Below are 16,591 nucleotides of genomic sequence, written 5' to 3'. Positions count from 1 at the left end.
GTCATGGACTGGCTCTACATTTAACTTCTGGAGGAAGCATCAGACTGTTTCCCAAATCAACAGCCCTGTTCAGATTAAATCTTGCCTCTCTTCATGTTTCCCACAGCTCTCGGTGACTCCTAGCTTACAATACATCTGGCAATGTTTTCAGCTCTTTGCCTGCAGGCTCATTTCCCTCACCAGGTCCCAGATCCTTAAAAACAAAGGTTACTGTACCTTAATCGAGTGTCATATTCATTTTGACATTCTTACTCTCATAGTAAAATGGAAGCAAGCCACTGGAATTGACAGATAATGTCACTGAGGAAGCTTTATTTCATGAAAGTGGTTCCCTGGCATGGTCTGGGAGGCTTGCCCAAAGAAATTACTGGTTAGGAGTGAGAAAAGAAGATCCTGACAATTTCTCTTTCACACTTAAAAGTCAGATTTCTCTTCCAATTAAGATATATTTATTCATGAACTATGAGAGCTAGGAAGCAAGAGCTGCTACATCAAGTGAATCTATTTTCTGCTCCCATGCCTAGTGGTGCTGCTGTACAAGGTTCTCCAGGAGGAGGTCAGGCCCGCGTTCTCAGCCACCTGCCCTCCCGCGGCTGCTCCTCCGCACTGGCCCGCACGCCCTGCATCTCTGACATCGCCTCTCACGGACCGCCCGCTTTCGCAGGATGTACAGGGTCCTTTACTTTCACTTCCTTTATTAAGTTTGGTGCTGCACTCATTCTCTTCTTTTCAAAATGTTGTCTCCTTTTCGATCTAATAACTAAAATGTAGACATCGTGTTACTGAGATACTAATAAATGAGGAATTACAAATGGAGACAAAAGAAGTAAGGAAAGATACGGAAAAATAAAGGAAGGAACAATGGAATTTTTAGGCTATACTGAATGTTATTTGCCTGATAAGGACAATTGCACTTTGAAATTATTTCCCCACTTTCTGTACTCAAGCTTTGTAAATTCCCAGTTTTAAAAATGTATAATATTTAAATCAACTATACTTGTTTTTAAAACTTAAGCAACTTAGCACGCCCGCCCGCATGAGCATATATGCTGTTATCTCCTCACAAGAACTGGCAGGGGTGGTGGGCAACACTCAGCAGGGGTCTCTGACCCCGGGGCAGTAACCTGTTTTGTGGGCTTGGATCCCATTTCCACATCAGGCCGAGGCAGACGGTGTAGGAAGGCATCTGACTGTCTGCATTCAAAACTCAAGAATAATGCAACATTAACAAGTATGGGTAAGGGAAATATTTAGTCCAGGAAAGGTTTTGTTTCCTGAACTCTCTTTTCAATCCTTGGAATTGCCTTGCAAAAGGAACCAAGCAACCACACAGCTGTTTGCCCCTCTGTGTAACTGAGAATTGTTCACTCTTGCAGGTGTGGCTATAAATATTCATCTTTCTTACCTCCCACTCAGCTTTGCTTTTGAGAAAACCAAACCACCATTGTCAGCTCAGCTTTCTGCAACTCGATCTGACAAGATAAACTGGTTGACCCCCTACCTGAATGAATGAAATTTTCCAGTTCCTTCTCATTCTCCGGAAGGAGGTATGTGGACTCGTCCTGGCCCTCATCCTCAAAGAATTCCTCTTCATCTCCTAACGATGGGATCTTGATATTTTTATAAAGTGACGCAAGTTGTTGTTTTTCCTCAGCCTCTACCAGTCGACTGGGGAACAAAATACATAATTTGAGGGGAAGGCTGTGCCCTGGGGCTTGCAGAATCTTAGTTCCCCAACCAGGGATCAAACTGTGCCCCCTGCAGTGGGAGCGCAGAGTCTTAACCACTGGACCACCAAAAGAATTCCCCAAATAGATAAATTTGAAAAGCATAATTTTCACACTAAATCATCAGGTCTTAATCCTTAGTCCTGTGATTTTCTGACTAAAAAGCAGTCACTAGTACATGGTGGTACTAATACATGGGGAGGGAGGCAGAAATAGACTTTGAACAAAATGTCAACATTTTAAATAAAGATAGCATAGGTACTGTTGTTTTTTCCTCTTGCTTAATCTCCAATATTTTTTGGCCTGGCACTGTTACTGATCCTGTATTTAAAATGTTCATCATGGGGTTATGAATGCATTAATTTAGATTTTAAAAATACTATATTGGGAAGACCTGGCGGCTCTTGCCTGGGCTGCTTCCCGGCTTCTTTCTCTCCACTTCGCTCCACACCCAGGGCGCTCCGAGGTGCTATTGCTGCCTCCCTCGCCTCTGCAGCCATGATTTCGTTAAGGGACACACAGAATACTGGAATGGGATTAACAGGATTTGGAGTGCTCTTCCTATTCTTTGGAATGAGCCTCTTTTTTGACAAAGCACTACTGGCTACTGGAAATGTTTTATTTGTGGCTGGCTTGGCTTTTGTAATTGGTTTAGAAAGAACATTCAGATTCTTCTTCCAAAAACATAAAATGAAAGCTACAGGATTTTTCCTGGGTGGTGTGTTTGTGGTCCTGATTGGTTGGCCTTTGATAGGCATGATCTTTGAAATTTATAGATTCTTTCTCTTGTTCAGGGGCTTCTTTCCTGTGGTTGTTGGCTTTATTAGAAGAGTGCCAGTCCTTGGATCACTCTTGAACTTACCTGGAATTAGATCGTTTGTAGATAAAGTCGGAGAAAGCAACAATATGGTATAACAACCATTGAATTGAAGACTCACTTAAAATATTGTATTATTTATAAAATCCTTTGAAGAATATTCAGCACAAAATTAAATTACCTGAAATAGCTTGTAATGTTCTTTACAGAAGTTTAAAAGGTATAGCCTACAAAGTACCAACAACAGATAACAAAGAAGCGATGAAAGCGGCTTCTAACCAAGTCATCTAAGAGGTCAGCAAGCAAACCGAAGGAGGTGAAATCTATGTTACGTGCATACTGAAACTTTTAAAGGCCATTTTTATTATTTTTCCACAATGTGTGAAACACAGCCATCCATAGAGAACTGTAATCCCTATTTTTTTCCTTCTTATGTTCAAGATCCAAGCATATCCATAGGCATTTGCTTTTTAGCAATGTCCACTGCAATGGCAAAAATATTTCCAGCTGCACTGTGTCTCTGAAAATGACGCATGAGTTAGATTGGATTATGTCATTTTAATCTATTAAAACCAGGAAAACCCCCCCAAAAAATAAAATAAAAATACTATATTATTATGTATCTTGACTACCAAGTTTTTGGCACTGCCTTAAATTTTGCACCTGAAGTGAGTACCTCACCTCACCTCGATCCAAACTTGGAAGTGCATCATTGAACAGATATTTCTGTGTGAAGTGGAAATGGATAATACAGTGTTTAATTTTTTGTAACATACGTACCTTAATTTTGTTTGACTCATGTAATAATGGGCTTCCGGGGTGGCTCAGATGGCAAAGAATCTGCCTGTAATGTAGGAGACCCGGGTTCGATCCCTGGGTCAGGAAGATCCCCTAGAGAAGGGAATGGCTACCCACTCCAGGATTCTTGCCTGGAGAATCCCAGGCACAGAGGAGCCCTGCAGGCTACAGTCCATGGAGTTGCAAAGTTGGACACAACGGATCAACTAACACTCCATGTAATAATAAATCATTTTAGGGTCAGCTTAATTGTTTTCTAAGGAGCTGAGATGGAGGAAGTGGCTCAGAATCACGCTGTGCAGCAGCAGAACTGGTCTGGCTGTAAACACTGCCGCAGACAATCAGGAAACTGGGACAGGAACAGGATCTGGGTGAGGAGAGCGAGGTGCTCACTTCATGTGCGATTTTAAAAGGGCGCCAAAAACTCAGTGATGAGGATAAATATTTTGACTTAATATTTTTAAAACCTGAAATGAGTGAATTCCCTGGCCGTCCAGTGGTTGGGACTCAGTGTTTCCACCGCCAAGGGTCCAGGTTCAATCCCTGGTTGGGGAACTAAGATCCCACAAGCAATGCAATATAGGTTAAAAAAAAAAAAAAGGAAAAAAACTGGAAAAATCCACAATAAACCAAATGTCAAAATTTAAAAAACAAGCTCCATCAGCAGTGTGATGAACTGCATGAGAGCCTGAGTCAAAAGGGAAAACACTGAGTCTCTATATACACGCTTTTCTGTATTATTCTATGGTTCTTCTTTTCTAAAACATTACAGTAGTTGAGAATATATTTTAAAAATTGAAAAGTCCTATATCAAAACTCACAGCATTATTTTAAGCTTAAGTAATTTATACCAGAAACAAAATTTATTATAATTTTACTTTCCTGGTTTAAATGAAATAAAACTCACTAATATATTTTCAGTTTTTATATTCACTTATTTATTTTATTTGGCTGCACTGGGTCTTCACTGTGGCATGTAGGATGTTTAGTCGTGGCATGTGAACTCTTAGCTGTGGCTTGTGGGATCTAGTTCCCTGACCAGGGATCGAGCTCACGTCCCCTGCATTGGGAGCACAGAGTCTCAGCCACTGGACCAGCAGGGAAGCCCCTCATCGACATATACCCAAAATACACTTCTGCAGAAAATCAATGGCTAAAAATTACATACAAACATGTACTCTGGGGCTCATATGTTTCCTTTTGCCTCAGGTTTTAAAATGTCACTATGGGTAACACAGACTTAAAAGCTATAAGTGTTGACATTAGCTCAGTAACTTAATTGGTCACTAAAGAGTTCAGGATGAAATGTTTTAGTGAGTTATTTTAGGAATCTTCATATCTGTTAACATCTTTGTCTATACTAATGAAATAAACTGAAATTGAAGTTCCATAAATTGGCATCTGGTCCCATCATTTCATGGGAAATAGATGGGGAAACAGTGGAAACAGTGTCAGACTATTTTGGGGGGCTCCAAAATCACTGGAGATGGTGACTGCAGCCATGAAATTAAAAGACGCTTGCTCCTTGGAAGAAAAGTTATGATCAACCTAGATAGCATATTGAAAAGCAGAGACATTGCTTTGCCAACAAAGGTCTGTCTAGTCAAGGCTATGGTTTTTCCTGTGGTCATGTATGGATGTGAGAGTTGGACTGTGAAGAAGGCTGAGCGCTGAAGAATTGATGCTTTTGAACTGTGGTGTCAGAGAAGACTCTTGAGTCCCTTGGACTGCAAGGAGATCCAACCAGTCCATTCTGAAGATCAGCCCTGGGATTTCTTTGGAAGGAATGATGCTAAAGCTGAAACTCCAGTACTTTGGCCACCTCACGTGAAGAACTGACTCATTGGAAAAGACTCTGATGCTGGGAGGGATTGGGGGCAGGAGGAGAAGGGGACGACAGAGGATGAGATGGCTGGATGGCATCACTGACTCGATGGACGTGAGTCTGAGTGAACTCCGGGAGTTGGTGATGGACAGGGAGGCCTGGTGTGCTGTGACTCCTGGGGTCGCAAAGAGTCGGACACGACTGAGCGACTGAACTGAACTGAACTGAAATTGAGTCAAAGGAGATTGTCAGATTAGAAAGTCCAGAACCAAACATGCTGGTGACACTCACTCATTAGCAAAATCTCTTCAATTTCCCCTTTAATTTTCCCTTCCTTTGACATACTTCCAGGTAGTCCTGATACGGTTCCGTGCATGGCAATGTGTTTCCCATGGGCACACTTAATCCTGACGCAGAACTCAGTCCTTCCTCAAGATGTCTCTGATAGGATAGAATGGAATCCTGGAACTAAATCCTAGAATAGGGATCAACATGGTGCCCCTGATCAGTCACATGAGGTCACAGGGTGCCTTGCTTTTGCCTGATACTAATTTCAAAACGATCACATAAACTGAGCTTCGCCACAAGCTTTATTTGTGTGAACAAGATGAAGTGTCTTCCCTAAATGCTACTATCACCCCAACCACACTGATGATAAGTTTCTAGTGAAAGAGACAGTGGTCACTTTTCTGCTTTGCGCTATTAAGATTTTTTTCCAAAGCATCAGGTTCACTCTAGAAAATCACATTGTGAGAGGATGCCAGCATCTCAGAACATTTTTTTATCATGAACCACAGTAAGAGATAAGTTTTACTTCACAATCTTGAGTCTGAAAAGTTGAAAATCAGCATTTCTATTCTATTAAATTGTATTCATTCGGTCCTGTTTTTTTTTGTTATTTATTCATACTTTAAAAAAAATTTTTTGCCATGTTTCTTTTTATATTTTTCATTTATGTCATGATCCACCATGAATATAGGCCATATTCTGAAAAACACTGAAAATTTATAATGACTATAATTATTCAGTGATTCTAAGAATTATCAACATCATCACCATTATTAACATTACTACCATGAAATAATCTAGTTACCTGTATGTCTTACTAAAGGATGGTACAGATTATTTAGCATAGACTTACTATATCACGTAGGAAATAGTGGTCCCAAATATCAGGGCAATAGTGAGGGCTATACACGCAACTGTAATTACTTTAACAAGAGCAGGTCTACGAGGAATCCATGCTAAAAGTAGAAAGAAAAGAAGTTTTCATAAAATCTCATTTTTAGCTGTGACTATCAGTTATTAGGGCTTCCCTGATAGCTCAGTTGGTAAAAAATCCACCTGTAATACAGGAGACCCTGGTTCAATTCCTGGGCTGGGAAGATCCCCTGGAGAAGGGAAAGGCTACCCACTCCAGTATTCTGGCCTGGTGAATTCCATGGACTGCATAGTCCATGGGGTCGCAAAGAGTCAGACTCGACTGAGCAGCTTTCGTAGGTGGTGCTAGTGGTAAAGCACCCACCCAGCAATGTACGAGACATAAACCCGGGTTCAGTCCTTGGGTCAGGAAGAGCCCCCGGAGGAGGGCATGGCAACCCACTCCAATATTCTTGCCTGGAGAATCCCATGGACAGAGAATCCTGGCAGGCTACAGTCCACAGGGTCACACAGAATTAGACACAACTGAAACGACTTAGCACACACACACATATCAGTTAATATATCTGTTAATCATATTGTTTTAGGGGAATGGGAGAGAAAATCAGAAATAACATTAAAAATAAAAATTCTTAATTTACAAGAAAACCATGCAAGCTAGTTTGCACAGCCTGTGTGAACAAGTATAATTTGAATTCCCACCTAAACCCTGACTCCTTTTTTTCATCTGTTTCCTGTCTTTGGCCAAAGCCATTTCTTATGAGACTGGTCCCTGAAGTATAGCAGAGACTGCCACTGATATAGTTGAAAGGAGAGTGGCCTTAGTTTTACAACTCAAGTGTTGCCGGATGGTCTTAGGTTGTACAGTGCTGTTTTTAAATAAAATAGGATATTACAGGGCAGTTCAAGATCTAATCCCACAAACCTGCATTCCAGGGATTGGTGTTTAGGCCCATTGAATATGCTATAAAACCAAGGGTGGTCCTTGCAGGCTCATTCTTCTCATCATCTGAAATGAAAATAAACAAACAGAGCTACTATGGGTACAAACTGAACAAAGGCACAATTGACTAAGTACATTACTCAACCATTTGTAAAATCTGACAAACTGAGTTGCCTCCTCGTCTCACACGGAGCGCTCCCTCTCTCTTTCCCTTCTCTGGCTGAACAACTGAGTGGAGAAACTCTTTGAGACTGGCACCTCAATGTGAAGTCAGCTTGACATGAAGAAAAGAACCTGGACTGTGAAAATGCTCGCAGATTAAATGCTTAAGCTTTCAGTTCAGTTCAGTTCACATGCTCAGTCGTGTCTGACTCTTTGCAATCTCATGGACCACAGTACGCCAAGATTCCGGGTCCATCACCAACCCCCGGAGCTTACTCAAACTTATGCCTGTTGAATCGGTGATGCCATCCAACCATCTCATCCTCTGTCCCCGTCTTCTCCCATCCTCAATCTTTCCCAGCATCAGGGTCTTTTTAAATGAGTCAGTTCTTCGCATCAGGTGGCCAAAGTATTGGAGGTTCAGCTTCAGCATCAGTCCTTCCAATGAATACGTAGATGTTCATTTAATGATTCTCTCGATTTTTCTGTACATTTTCAGGTTTTCATAATGAAATACTGATACAGATGGTTTCAAAACCATGACTACTGAAAACTGGTCATTGGATTTGGCAACGGGAAGGTCATTAGAGGCCTAGTCAGAAGTGGTATACCCATGTGCATGACTGACAGAGGTTCGTGAGAGAACAGAAGGAAAGGGGTTACATAGAGCAGAAGTTTTGAAAATTTTCTGAAGAGTTTTGCTGTCATGGTGGGAAGAGCAATGAAGGCATCTCCCAGAAGGGGCTGAGGGATGGGGAGACAGGTTTTGCTTTCTAATACAGGGAAAGTGACATCATGATCCTGTGAGCACAGGGACGACACTTTAAATTGCGATGCTACTGGAAAGCGAGAAAGAGTCGAGCAGTGTTCCGAGCTGGCCTGAGGGGACGGAGGCTGGTGCACAGGTGAAGGGTCAGCCTTGACCTGGCCCCGAGGAAAGACGAGAAAGTGTTCTTCAACTGCTAGTTAGGGCGATGCAGACACTCGCTCAAGTGCTTGTGCTCTGTCAGTGATGGTGGGAACCAGGCCATCCTCTAAGAGCAAGGCTGGGGCAGACATGGTGGGGGCGTTTGTGGAACGAGAGAAACAGAGGAGAAAGGCACCAAGCAAAGGGGGAGGGTAAGTGGACTAGGAAAATGGACCAGCATACTTTAAATAAAATTTCCCAGAAACAGAATGGCTGGGTACACTGACTGTTTATTTATAGCCACTCCTGTAGCCCAGAGCCCGCCAAAATTATGCAAACTATTCAACACTAGTCCATCCTAAAGGAGATCAATCCTGAAAATTCATTGGAAGGGCTGAGGCTGAAGCTGAAGTTCTAATACTCTGGCCACCTGATGAGAAGAGCTGACTCACTGGAAAAGACCCTGATGCTGGGAAAGATTGAAGGTGGGAGAAGGGGGTGATAGAGGATGAGATGGTTGGATGGCATCACTGACTCGATGGACATGAGTTTGAGCAAACACTGGGAGACAGTGAAGGCAGGGAGGCCTGGCATGCTGCAGTGCACGGGGCCGCAGTCAGTCAGACAGGACTGAGCGGCTGAACGACGAAGACAGATGCAAGACCAAAGCTGCCCCATGCGCCTGCCCTGCCTCAGGTCCCTTCCCCCAGACACCCAACAGACGCTCTCGGCCATGCCCCCCTTTCTGGCCCTGCCTCCTGACAAGGCTGGTCCTTCCCCACATGGCTTGGCACGGTGTGCCCTGCCTGAGGTTTCTGGGATTCTGTGTGTACAACCTTCCTCCTTCACGACGATCACTTCCGAATCTGCGGGTCTTATCATACCTGATTAAAACAAATCCTGGGTGTATTTCAAAACTGTGGGTCAAACAGTGAATGCGTTCTTCTTGTAAGAACTCCCAAACTGCCCTCTGTAGAAACTGCACTTATTCCTGGCTTACACACAAGACAGGACATTAAATTTCCCTACTCCTTTGCCGGTACAGTTTATTATGAGATATTTTGCCCACTTTCAACATGATAGCTGAAAACTGGAATTAGAGTGTATTTTCAAGGTGTACTTTCCTTTTTATGAGGTAGGCATCTTTCCTTGTAACCGAGAGCTGAGAGTTACAAGAGAAAATTGGAGTCTCCAGTGACACGACTAGACAAACAATTTCGTCTTCTGTCTCTATCAGAAATTACACTCGGGACTGAAAGCTCAGGGATGGCAGAGGTCTCAGCGAACCTCTAGGGCCACCTCACAAGAGGTTAGTGTTGATAGTGTCAAGATAAGACTAGAATGTGGGCCTTCTAACACTTTGGTCCAGATTCCTTTTCTGGACTTTGGTGGTGGTGAAGTAAATGGGGAAATAAAATACTACCACTGAGCTTTGTACACGTGAATGTGCGCTCAGTTGCTCAGTCGTGTCCAACTCTTTGCGATCCCATGGACTGCGGCCAGCCAGGCTCCTCTGTCCATGGGATTCTCTATCCAAGAATACTGGAGTGGGTTGCCATGCCCTCCTCCAGGGTATCTCCCCAACCCAGGGATCAAACGCGCGTCTCTTATGTCTCCTGCACTGGCAGCTTCTTTACACTGAGCCGCCTAGGAAGCCCATGGCTTGAGCTTTAGGAAGAGTAATAAAGAATGTCTTTGGGATGGACAGATGTATTAATTGTGTTTTTTTTTTCTATATTTCCTGACACTTTGACATCTGTGCTATTTTCTAATCAGTCCCTAGCAACATGGTTACTAACCCAGCCATGGGGGCAAGGGGTGCCTTTTTCTAATTTGCACGGGGCGGGAGGAGCTGTACAGGTTAGTTATGAGCGTCAGGGACGCCCTCCTGGAGGAGCCATACGACACAAGAGCTCTGCAGGTATTTATGGATCCCACGTGCACTCCCAGGTCCCGACTTACCAGTGCTTGCTGGGGGCTGCATGGGCGTGGTACGCGGAGCTAGATGGCCATCGAAGGGGATCAGAGAGAAGAGAGAGGTTTAGATCCATTTAGGAAAATCACAGTATAACTCGGTATTGGATGAACGGGCATGGCATGCAGTTCCCAAATATGAATGGCTGAGGCAGCAAACGTTCTCAGCAAGTTTACTCCAATGCCGAGTAGATGCACGGGGCTTAGTCTGCAAAAGCGTGGTGCTGGGCCGGGGCCAGTGTTTCCTCTGACGCATATGCACTGTTAGCAACACAGTGCATTTGGGTCCTGGTCTGCTTCTGCAGTCGTGCAAGCTGGGAACCCTCCTCCCAAGCAGAGAACCTAGGCAAACTTGGTGCGGAGCTGAAGGCTGCGGTGCTGTCGTCAGCTCAGAGAGGTGGTGCTGGCAGGGCCCGACAGTGAGAGCTCTGCCATCACCCAGCTCAGACAGAGAACACAGGATCCAGTTTCCAATCAAAGTCTATCTAATCTTATTATTTTATGGATCCCGCTACTAACAATACGGAAGACAAGACACACTGACTAGCAGCTGGGAGGACTACAGAGCACGGTTCCCACTTCACTGACCGAGTAGGCACAATGACTCACCTCTGGGCTTGGGGATAGCTCCATGGACCACATGAAACTGCTTACCGAACTGTATGGGCTGTTGGGTGACATTTGGCTGTCTTTCTAAGGGAAAATGATCTGGAAAAGAAAACCTACAGCAGTGATGTGGAATCACCCCCTTTTACTTCCCCTGAAATGAGTGAAAGCAATGGTGCAGGCAACCCATTCAGCCTGTTGTTTGTCCAAGTGGTTTGAACTCACCTGCATAAGGCACGCACAGATGAAGGGGGCACTCCATTAAAAACAAAAATAAAACAGCAAAAGGACTTTGAACCTTGTCCATCATTCCAAAACTGCTGGTTTGTTATCGTGTGGGTGAAAGGAAGTATTTAGCTGTCGTCCACCACCTGCCCTGCATTTCTGAGAAACTAAGGAGCTCTTCTCCCTACAGAATGTCTCAGTTCTGACTGGGAGCCACCAGTATGAGGTCAGCTCACGTCGCCACACAGAATTCTTTGATGGAACCAAGTCAGCCAATGGGGAGACTAACAGAATGAGAGGGTGTGCTGGGAGTGAGTAAGACACTCAGAGTGTCCTGACTCTTGAGGAGACAGAAGGGAATCAATTATAATTCAACGCGACACCTCCCAAGAACCAAACAGAGGAGACAGCAGGGCTCTGTAGGCCCAGTCTAATGCTTACCCCAGCTTCCTAGATGTTTGAGCTTCGTCAAGTTACTTAACCCCTCTGAGCTTCAGTTTCTTCATCAGTAAAACAGGAGGAAAGAATACCCACTTCACAGGGTAACAGTGATGGCTCAATAATGCAATCCACACAAAGCTCAAAAACAGGGTGGGCCCTGAGCGTTAGTTCTGGATGTAAAATGCGAGAGTGTAATCTTTGAAAAAAAGCAATTTGGTACGCTTCCCACCTCTGGGGTACCATCCAGAAAGCCTAGACCCAAGTGGCTGTCTCCAAAAGTTTCTTTAAGGGAGAGGTTAATTGAATCATCTCAGCATGTAGAAAGGGGATTGAACAATTAGATGGTGTAGACGGCTGTCCCCTGGACTTGTCCTCTGCCCATCCGGTAGGTCACATGATACACGAAACAGGCTTTCATCCCTGCCACCAATGGTAGTAAGAACAGACCGGTCACCTCTTGATGCTTACACAGCCCCCGACTCCGCCTGTGCTGCAGCCTAGAGGGCAGCTGCCCCTCCTAAATGTCTGGGGGATGACAAGGCCAGGACCCGCCCCCCAAGACCTCCTCCTGCTGTGGACTATCAAGAGGGCCTTGCTCTGTTCTTTCAACACCCAACCTGTCTTCCCGCCATTCTGCTGTGCCCCCGGGACGAGCCTGGAGAGGATGCGGCTCCCGTGCTCCCTAAATCCCACAGGCTCACAGCTGCCTCTGATCAAGCCCATCTCTTCTGAGCTTCCTGCTGGCCTGCCTGTGGGCACTGTTTAGACTGGACTTAGGACTGTCAAGGTCCCTAGGGACACTGCTGTCTTTGGAGCTGGCCTGGGGCATCGATCTCCCTGCGCTCACTGCTGCCTTGCCCAGTCCTTCCCCCTAGGTCTGTGAACACCTGGCTCGTCGTCCAGGTTTCCCGGAACACAAAAGCTTGGACGGAATTAACTGTGTGTTTTCTAGGAGCCTAGAGGTAAAGTTCTACACCATCGCCCCGTATCTCCAGGTTTCGCACCACCTGTATCCCAGACCCCTTTGCGTGGCCCCTCTAGGGAAGATGAAGCCCAGACCACCACCCTCCTCTATGCTGTTGTCTCTACATGGAGCCAAGTTACAAGTCCCCAGCACTTTGCTTGGGTCCTGCCCAAAGTGGACCCACAGTGACCTCAAGCCAAGCTGTCTTCTTCCCTTGTGAGGTATAAACCATGTCATGTCCCACTAGACATCTGCTCCCAGGAGGACAAGAACCTCCAGAACCCTGGTTGAAAATACATTATTTCTGGGGCCAGGGGGAGGGGCCTGTATTTTTAAGATGCTCTCAAGTAACTGTCAGGATAAGAAGCTTGGGGAACAAGACCAAACCTAGCGGTTTCTGGCTGGAAAATCTCATCAGGGCCCCCATTTCTCCAGCGGGACCCTCCTTCTTTGGGACACAAGTACTTCTCCAGACCCTTCACCAGTTCCTTCCACTGTGAGGACCCACCTTGAGCAGGGCGCTGCCCATAACCACCACACTCGCTCCACCTGCAGAGGGGTTTTGTCTTTGTGATGTCACAAGGGAGGGCACTCACTGTCTGGGCAGAAAGAACAGCTTCTGCAGGGGAGGCTGGCATGAGCCCTGGTTCTCCTGACTGAAGACTGTGTTGCTGGGAGTGCCCAGCACTGCACACATTCCTGGGCCCTTCTCTCCTCTGTCCACAAGGCAAGGCTGCCTTGTTGCTTCTGAGTTAATTGCCTTTTTTTTTTTTTTAAGCATTTAAACATTTATTCTTCAAATTAAGAAATTACACATTTTGATAATGGTCATTTTCTTAAAAGTGTCATTCAGTTTCCGCACAGTTAAAAGGATATTGGTAATTCTGACCAATTCCTGTAACTGCCTCCTTGACACCCACCCTGGACCCCATCATATGGCCGAGCCTTCTGACCAGGCCTTCTCCCACATACAGGGCTTCATGACCATCTGCTGAGACCTCAGTGCCCTCCTCCCGGTGCCGCACCCCCAGTCCCCCTGCATCTCTGCCGTCAGGAGATCCAGATGAGGAGGTCGAGAAGCATAACTGACAACCTGCTGGTGTCCCAAGCACTTCCAGAGCCAGAGTGCCATGCTGGGCACCTCAGACATGGCAGACCAGGACCAATGAGGTCCCCACGGAGCACAGAGCCTGGTGTGTGGCATCGGGAGACAGAGTGGACAGTAAGAAAGGAGAAAACGTACGAGGTGATGTCAAGTAGTGATGCGTGCAATGCAGCAAGTGAAGACAGGGCGGTGAAGTGGAAAGTGAGGAAAGCGTGCTGGCTGGATGGTCCAGCATCAACACGGCCATGAATGGCCCCTGGTCCAGGTCGCTGAGGGGTGGAGTCAAGGGTGGGCAGTAACTCATGCTCGGGAGTAGCTGAGAAACAGGCAGAGACTCCACGACACCAGGCACGTGTTTTTCCACCCTGACTCTACAAAGCCCCGGGCTGGCAGATCACAATTCAGAGTTACGTTGGGAGGCAAGAACTCACTGATTCAGAGGTACCTTGGGAGGCAAGAAGTCACTGACTAGCTTTCTGGTGCCTTAACCTCCCCATCCCAGGATCCATCCTCACAACCCTGAACTCACTGGGGTTCATAGGGACCAGGATCTGATCCCATCCCGTGTATGCATAAAAACACGTAGCTGATGAAAACAAGAGAAATAAATGTGCTCACTGGCCAAGGAAATAAGCAATTTTCTAAGCATACTTATTTCCAAAAGAAAAACAGCACACTGGATTACAGATTCTATCAGAGGCGCATATATTAGAACAGATGGACCAAAATTTTAAAGTAGTCACGTACTTTTAGAGAGATAAGGCATGACATTAACAATAGGGACCGAGACTAAGAACATATAAAAGACAACCAAGAAGAAATATTGGATAGGTAAAACAGTTGTTGAAATGAAGATACATTAGCGGAAATAAGCAGCAAACAGACAGCTGAGAAACAAATTAGCAAACTAGCACAGCAAACAGGAAATGTCCAGAGGAAAGAAAGAAAAAGGAATTAGAGAACATGAAAGCAAAGGTAAGACATATTGACAACAGACACAGACATGCTAACATCTAAGTATTAATAAGAGAAGTCTTAAAAAGAGAAAAAATTTAAATACATAGATGAAATCTTAAAAAAAGAAGAGATAAATTTCCCAGAATGTAAAACAGAATAAAAACATCAGATGAAAAGGCCCATGGAAGTAGCTTCTGAAGTTAAACATATACTCACCATACAACTCAGCTATTCCACTGCTAGCTTTTCAGCCAAGATAAACGAAAGCTTGCACACACACAAACACTGGAAAAGGACATCCAGAGCAGCTGTGCTCACACTGGCCCAGAGCTGGGCTCAAGGCAGTCTCCATCTGCAGGTGGACACAATGACTGCTGTGGCTCATCCACGTAACGGAAAGCAAGCTACCGACACACAGTGCAACGTGGAGGAGCCTTCCAAATCATGCTGAGCAGAAGTGTCTGGATACAAAAGGTAGGATCCAAACAGAACACTGTACAACTCCACCTTTACAAGACTCTGAAAGACAATTCTAATGCATATTCACAAAGCAGACACGTGGCCGCCCAGGACTTAGGGCTGTGGCGGGGATTAGCTGTGAACAGAGACATGGGGAACTCTCTGGAGAAGGAAGCAATTCTCCAGTTTACTGTAGTGGTGGCTACAAGGGTATGGACATTGTTTTCAAAACTCACCCAACTGTGGCCATAAAGGGAGATTCAACAGCATGCCTGTGGTGTTTAAAGAGCCTCAAGACTGGATGAGGTCTAGGGAGTGTGAGCAGACGGGAAGTGGGGAGGAAACAGCAAAGGGACCGGAAATGCAGGCCAGAGGGGCAGGGGTCGAGCCCCGAAAGCCAGGTGAACGTGTTTCAGGGAGGAAATGACCCATCACCTGAGAATTTGAGATGCTGCTGCTCAAGCCAAGGAAGAAAACAGAACTGACCACTGGATTTAGCAATGTGGAGGACATCTGGCAGCAAGGTAGGTTTTGGAGTGGGTTCAAGAAAGAATGGCTTCCCCAGTGCCTCAGCGGTAAAGAATCTGCCTGCCAATGCAGGAGACCCAGGAGATATCAGTTCAGTCCCTGGATCGGGAAGATCCCCTGGAGGAGGAAATGACAACCCGCTCCAGTATTCTTGCCTGGGAAATGCCATGGACAGAGGAGCCTGGTGGGCAACAGTCCATGTGTTCACAAAGAGACAGACACAACTGAATGGCTGAGCAGAAGAAAGAATGGAAGGGAAATGAAGACAGCAAGAAGAGACCACCTTTGAGAAATTCTGCTTTCTGTAACAAAACAGAGAATGATACAGGAGCTAGAGGGTTTTCTTTTCTTTTTTTAAAGTATGTTTGCGCATCAATGGGGATAACTCAGTATATATAGAAAACCTGATGATACAAGAGATAAGGGAAACTTGCAGGAACAATGTCCTGAGGCAGTGGACATGGAACAGGCCCTGGCGCCAGCAGTCAGTTCGTATAAAGGCACCAGCGGGAAGGCACGGATGTTCCTGAAAGTGGGTAGAGGAGGTGGAGACCTACAGTGGAAGGCCTCTGCTGGTGGCTCCTATTCACCCAGGAAACAGGAAGCAAACTCATCTGCTGGGAGCAACCCTGAGGGAAGCTTCCTTCAGTCAAGGGATTGTTGGCATCTTGGTACTAAACAGCCAACCAGCATAGGAAAGACATGGTGGGCAGGTCCTAGTCACTGGTGACGGCATGGTCCTGGGGATGGCAATGGCAGTGCTTGGCAGGCTGGGCGGGAGGCAAAACCACTAGCAGAGAGGTAAAAGGCTGTGAGGTCAGCACACGGGAAGGCCGTCTACACGGAAAGTGGGGCTGGGAGTATGGTGGGGGTGGTTTCCGATGGAATCCTCCAAGAGCAGAAACCTCTGCAGACGAGTGAACCATTCATAAGGTGCCGGCAACAAAGCAGCAGGAGAGATATGACAGTCGGATGTTCCAAGAGTGAGAACT

At 45.6% G+C, this 16,591-nt stretch overlaps 2 protein-coding genes across 2 annotated transcripts; one reads left to right on the top strand and one right to left on the bottom strand.

Annotated features, from left to right (window-relative positions):
• Positions 1–310: 310 nt before the first annotated feature.
• On the bottom strand, positions 311–10,915 carry CUNH19orf18 (chromosome unknown C19orf18 homolog). The gene is made up of 5 exons (XM_040251832.1): positions 10,303–10,915; positions 7,254–7,337; positions 6,309–6,411; positions 1,502–1,668; positions 311–760 (listed from the first exon to the last, which is right to left on the bottom strand). Exons 1-5 carry the CDS (start codon positions 10,322–10,324, stop codon positions 642–644), a joined length of 495 nt encoding a protein of 164 aa, XP_040107766.1. The 5' UTR covers positions 10,325–10,915; the 3' UTR covers positions 311–641.
• LOC120871843 (vesicle transport protein GOT1B-like) lies at positions 2,129–3,137 on the top strand. The gene has a single exon (XM_040251833.1). It carries the CDS (start codon positions 2,226–2,228, stop codon positions 2,640–2,642), a length of 417 nt encoding a protein of 138 aa, XP_040107767.1. The 5' UTR covers positions 2,129–2,225; the 3' UTR covers positions 2,643–3,137.
• Positions 10,916–16,591: the final 5,676 nt, after the last annotated feature.

Source organism: Oryx dammah, unplaced genomic scaffold, assembly GCF_014754425.2.
Source record: "Oryx dammah isolate SB20612 unplaced genomic scaffold, SCBI_Odam_1.1 HiC_scaffold_13, whole genome shotgun sequence".
Classification (NCBI taxonomy): domain Eukaryota; kingdom Metazoa; phylum Chordata; class Mammalia; order Artiodactyla; family Bovidae; genus Oryx; species Oryx dammah.
The sequence above is the reverse complement of the archived record's forward strand: the minus strand, read 5'-3'. Positions and strand labels throughout refer to the sequence as shown.

Coding starts and splice junctions, on each gene's coding strand:
- CUNH19orf18 (XM_040251832.1), bottom strand. CDS start 10,324: ATGCAGCCCCCAGCAAGCACTG. Junction 6,412..7,253: donor CACCAATCCCTGGAATGCAG/GTTTGTGGGATT, acceptor TTCTACTTTTAG/CATGGATTCCTCGTAGACCT. Junction 1,669..6,308: donor ACTATTTCCTACGTGATATA/GTAAGTCTATGC, acceptor TTTGTTCCCCAG/TCGACTGGTAGAGGCTGAGG.
- LOC120871843 (XM_040251833.1), top strand. CDS start 2,226: ATGATTTCGTTAAGGGACACACAGAATACTGGAATGGGATTAACAGGA.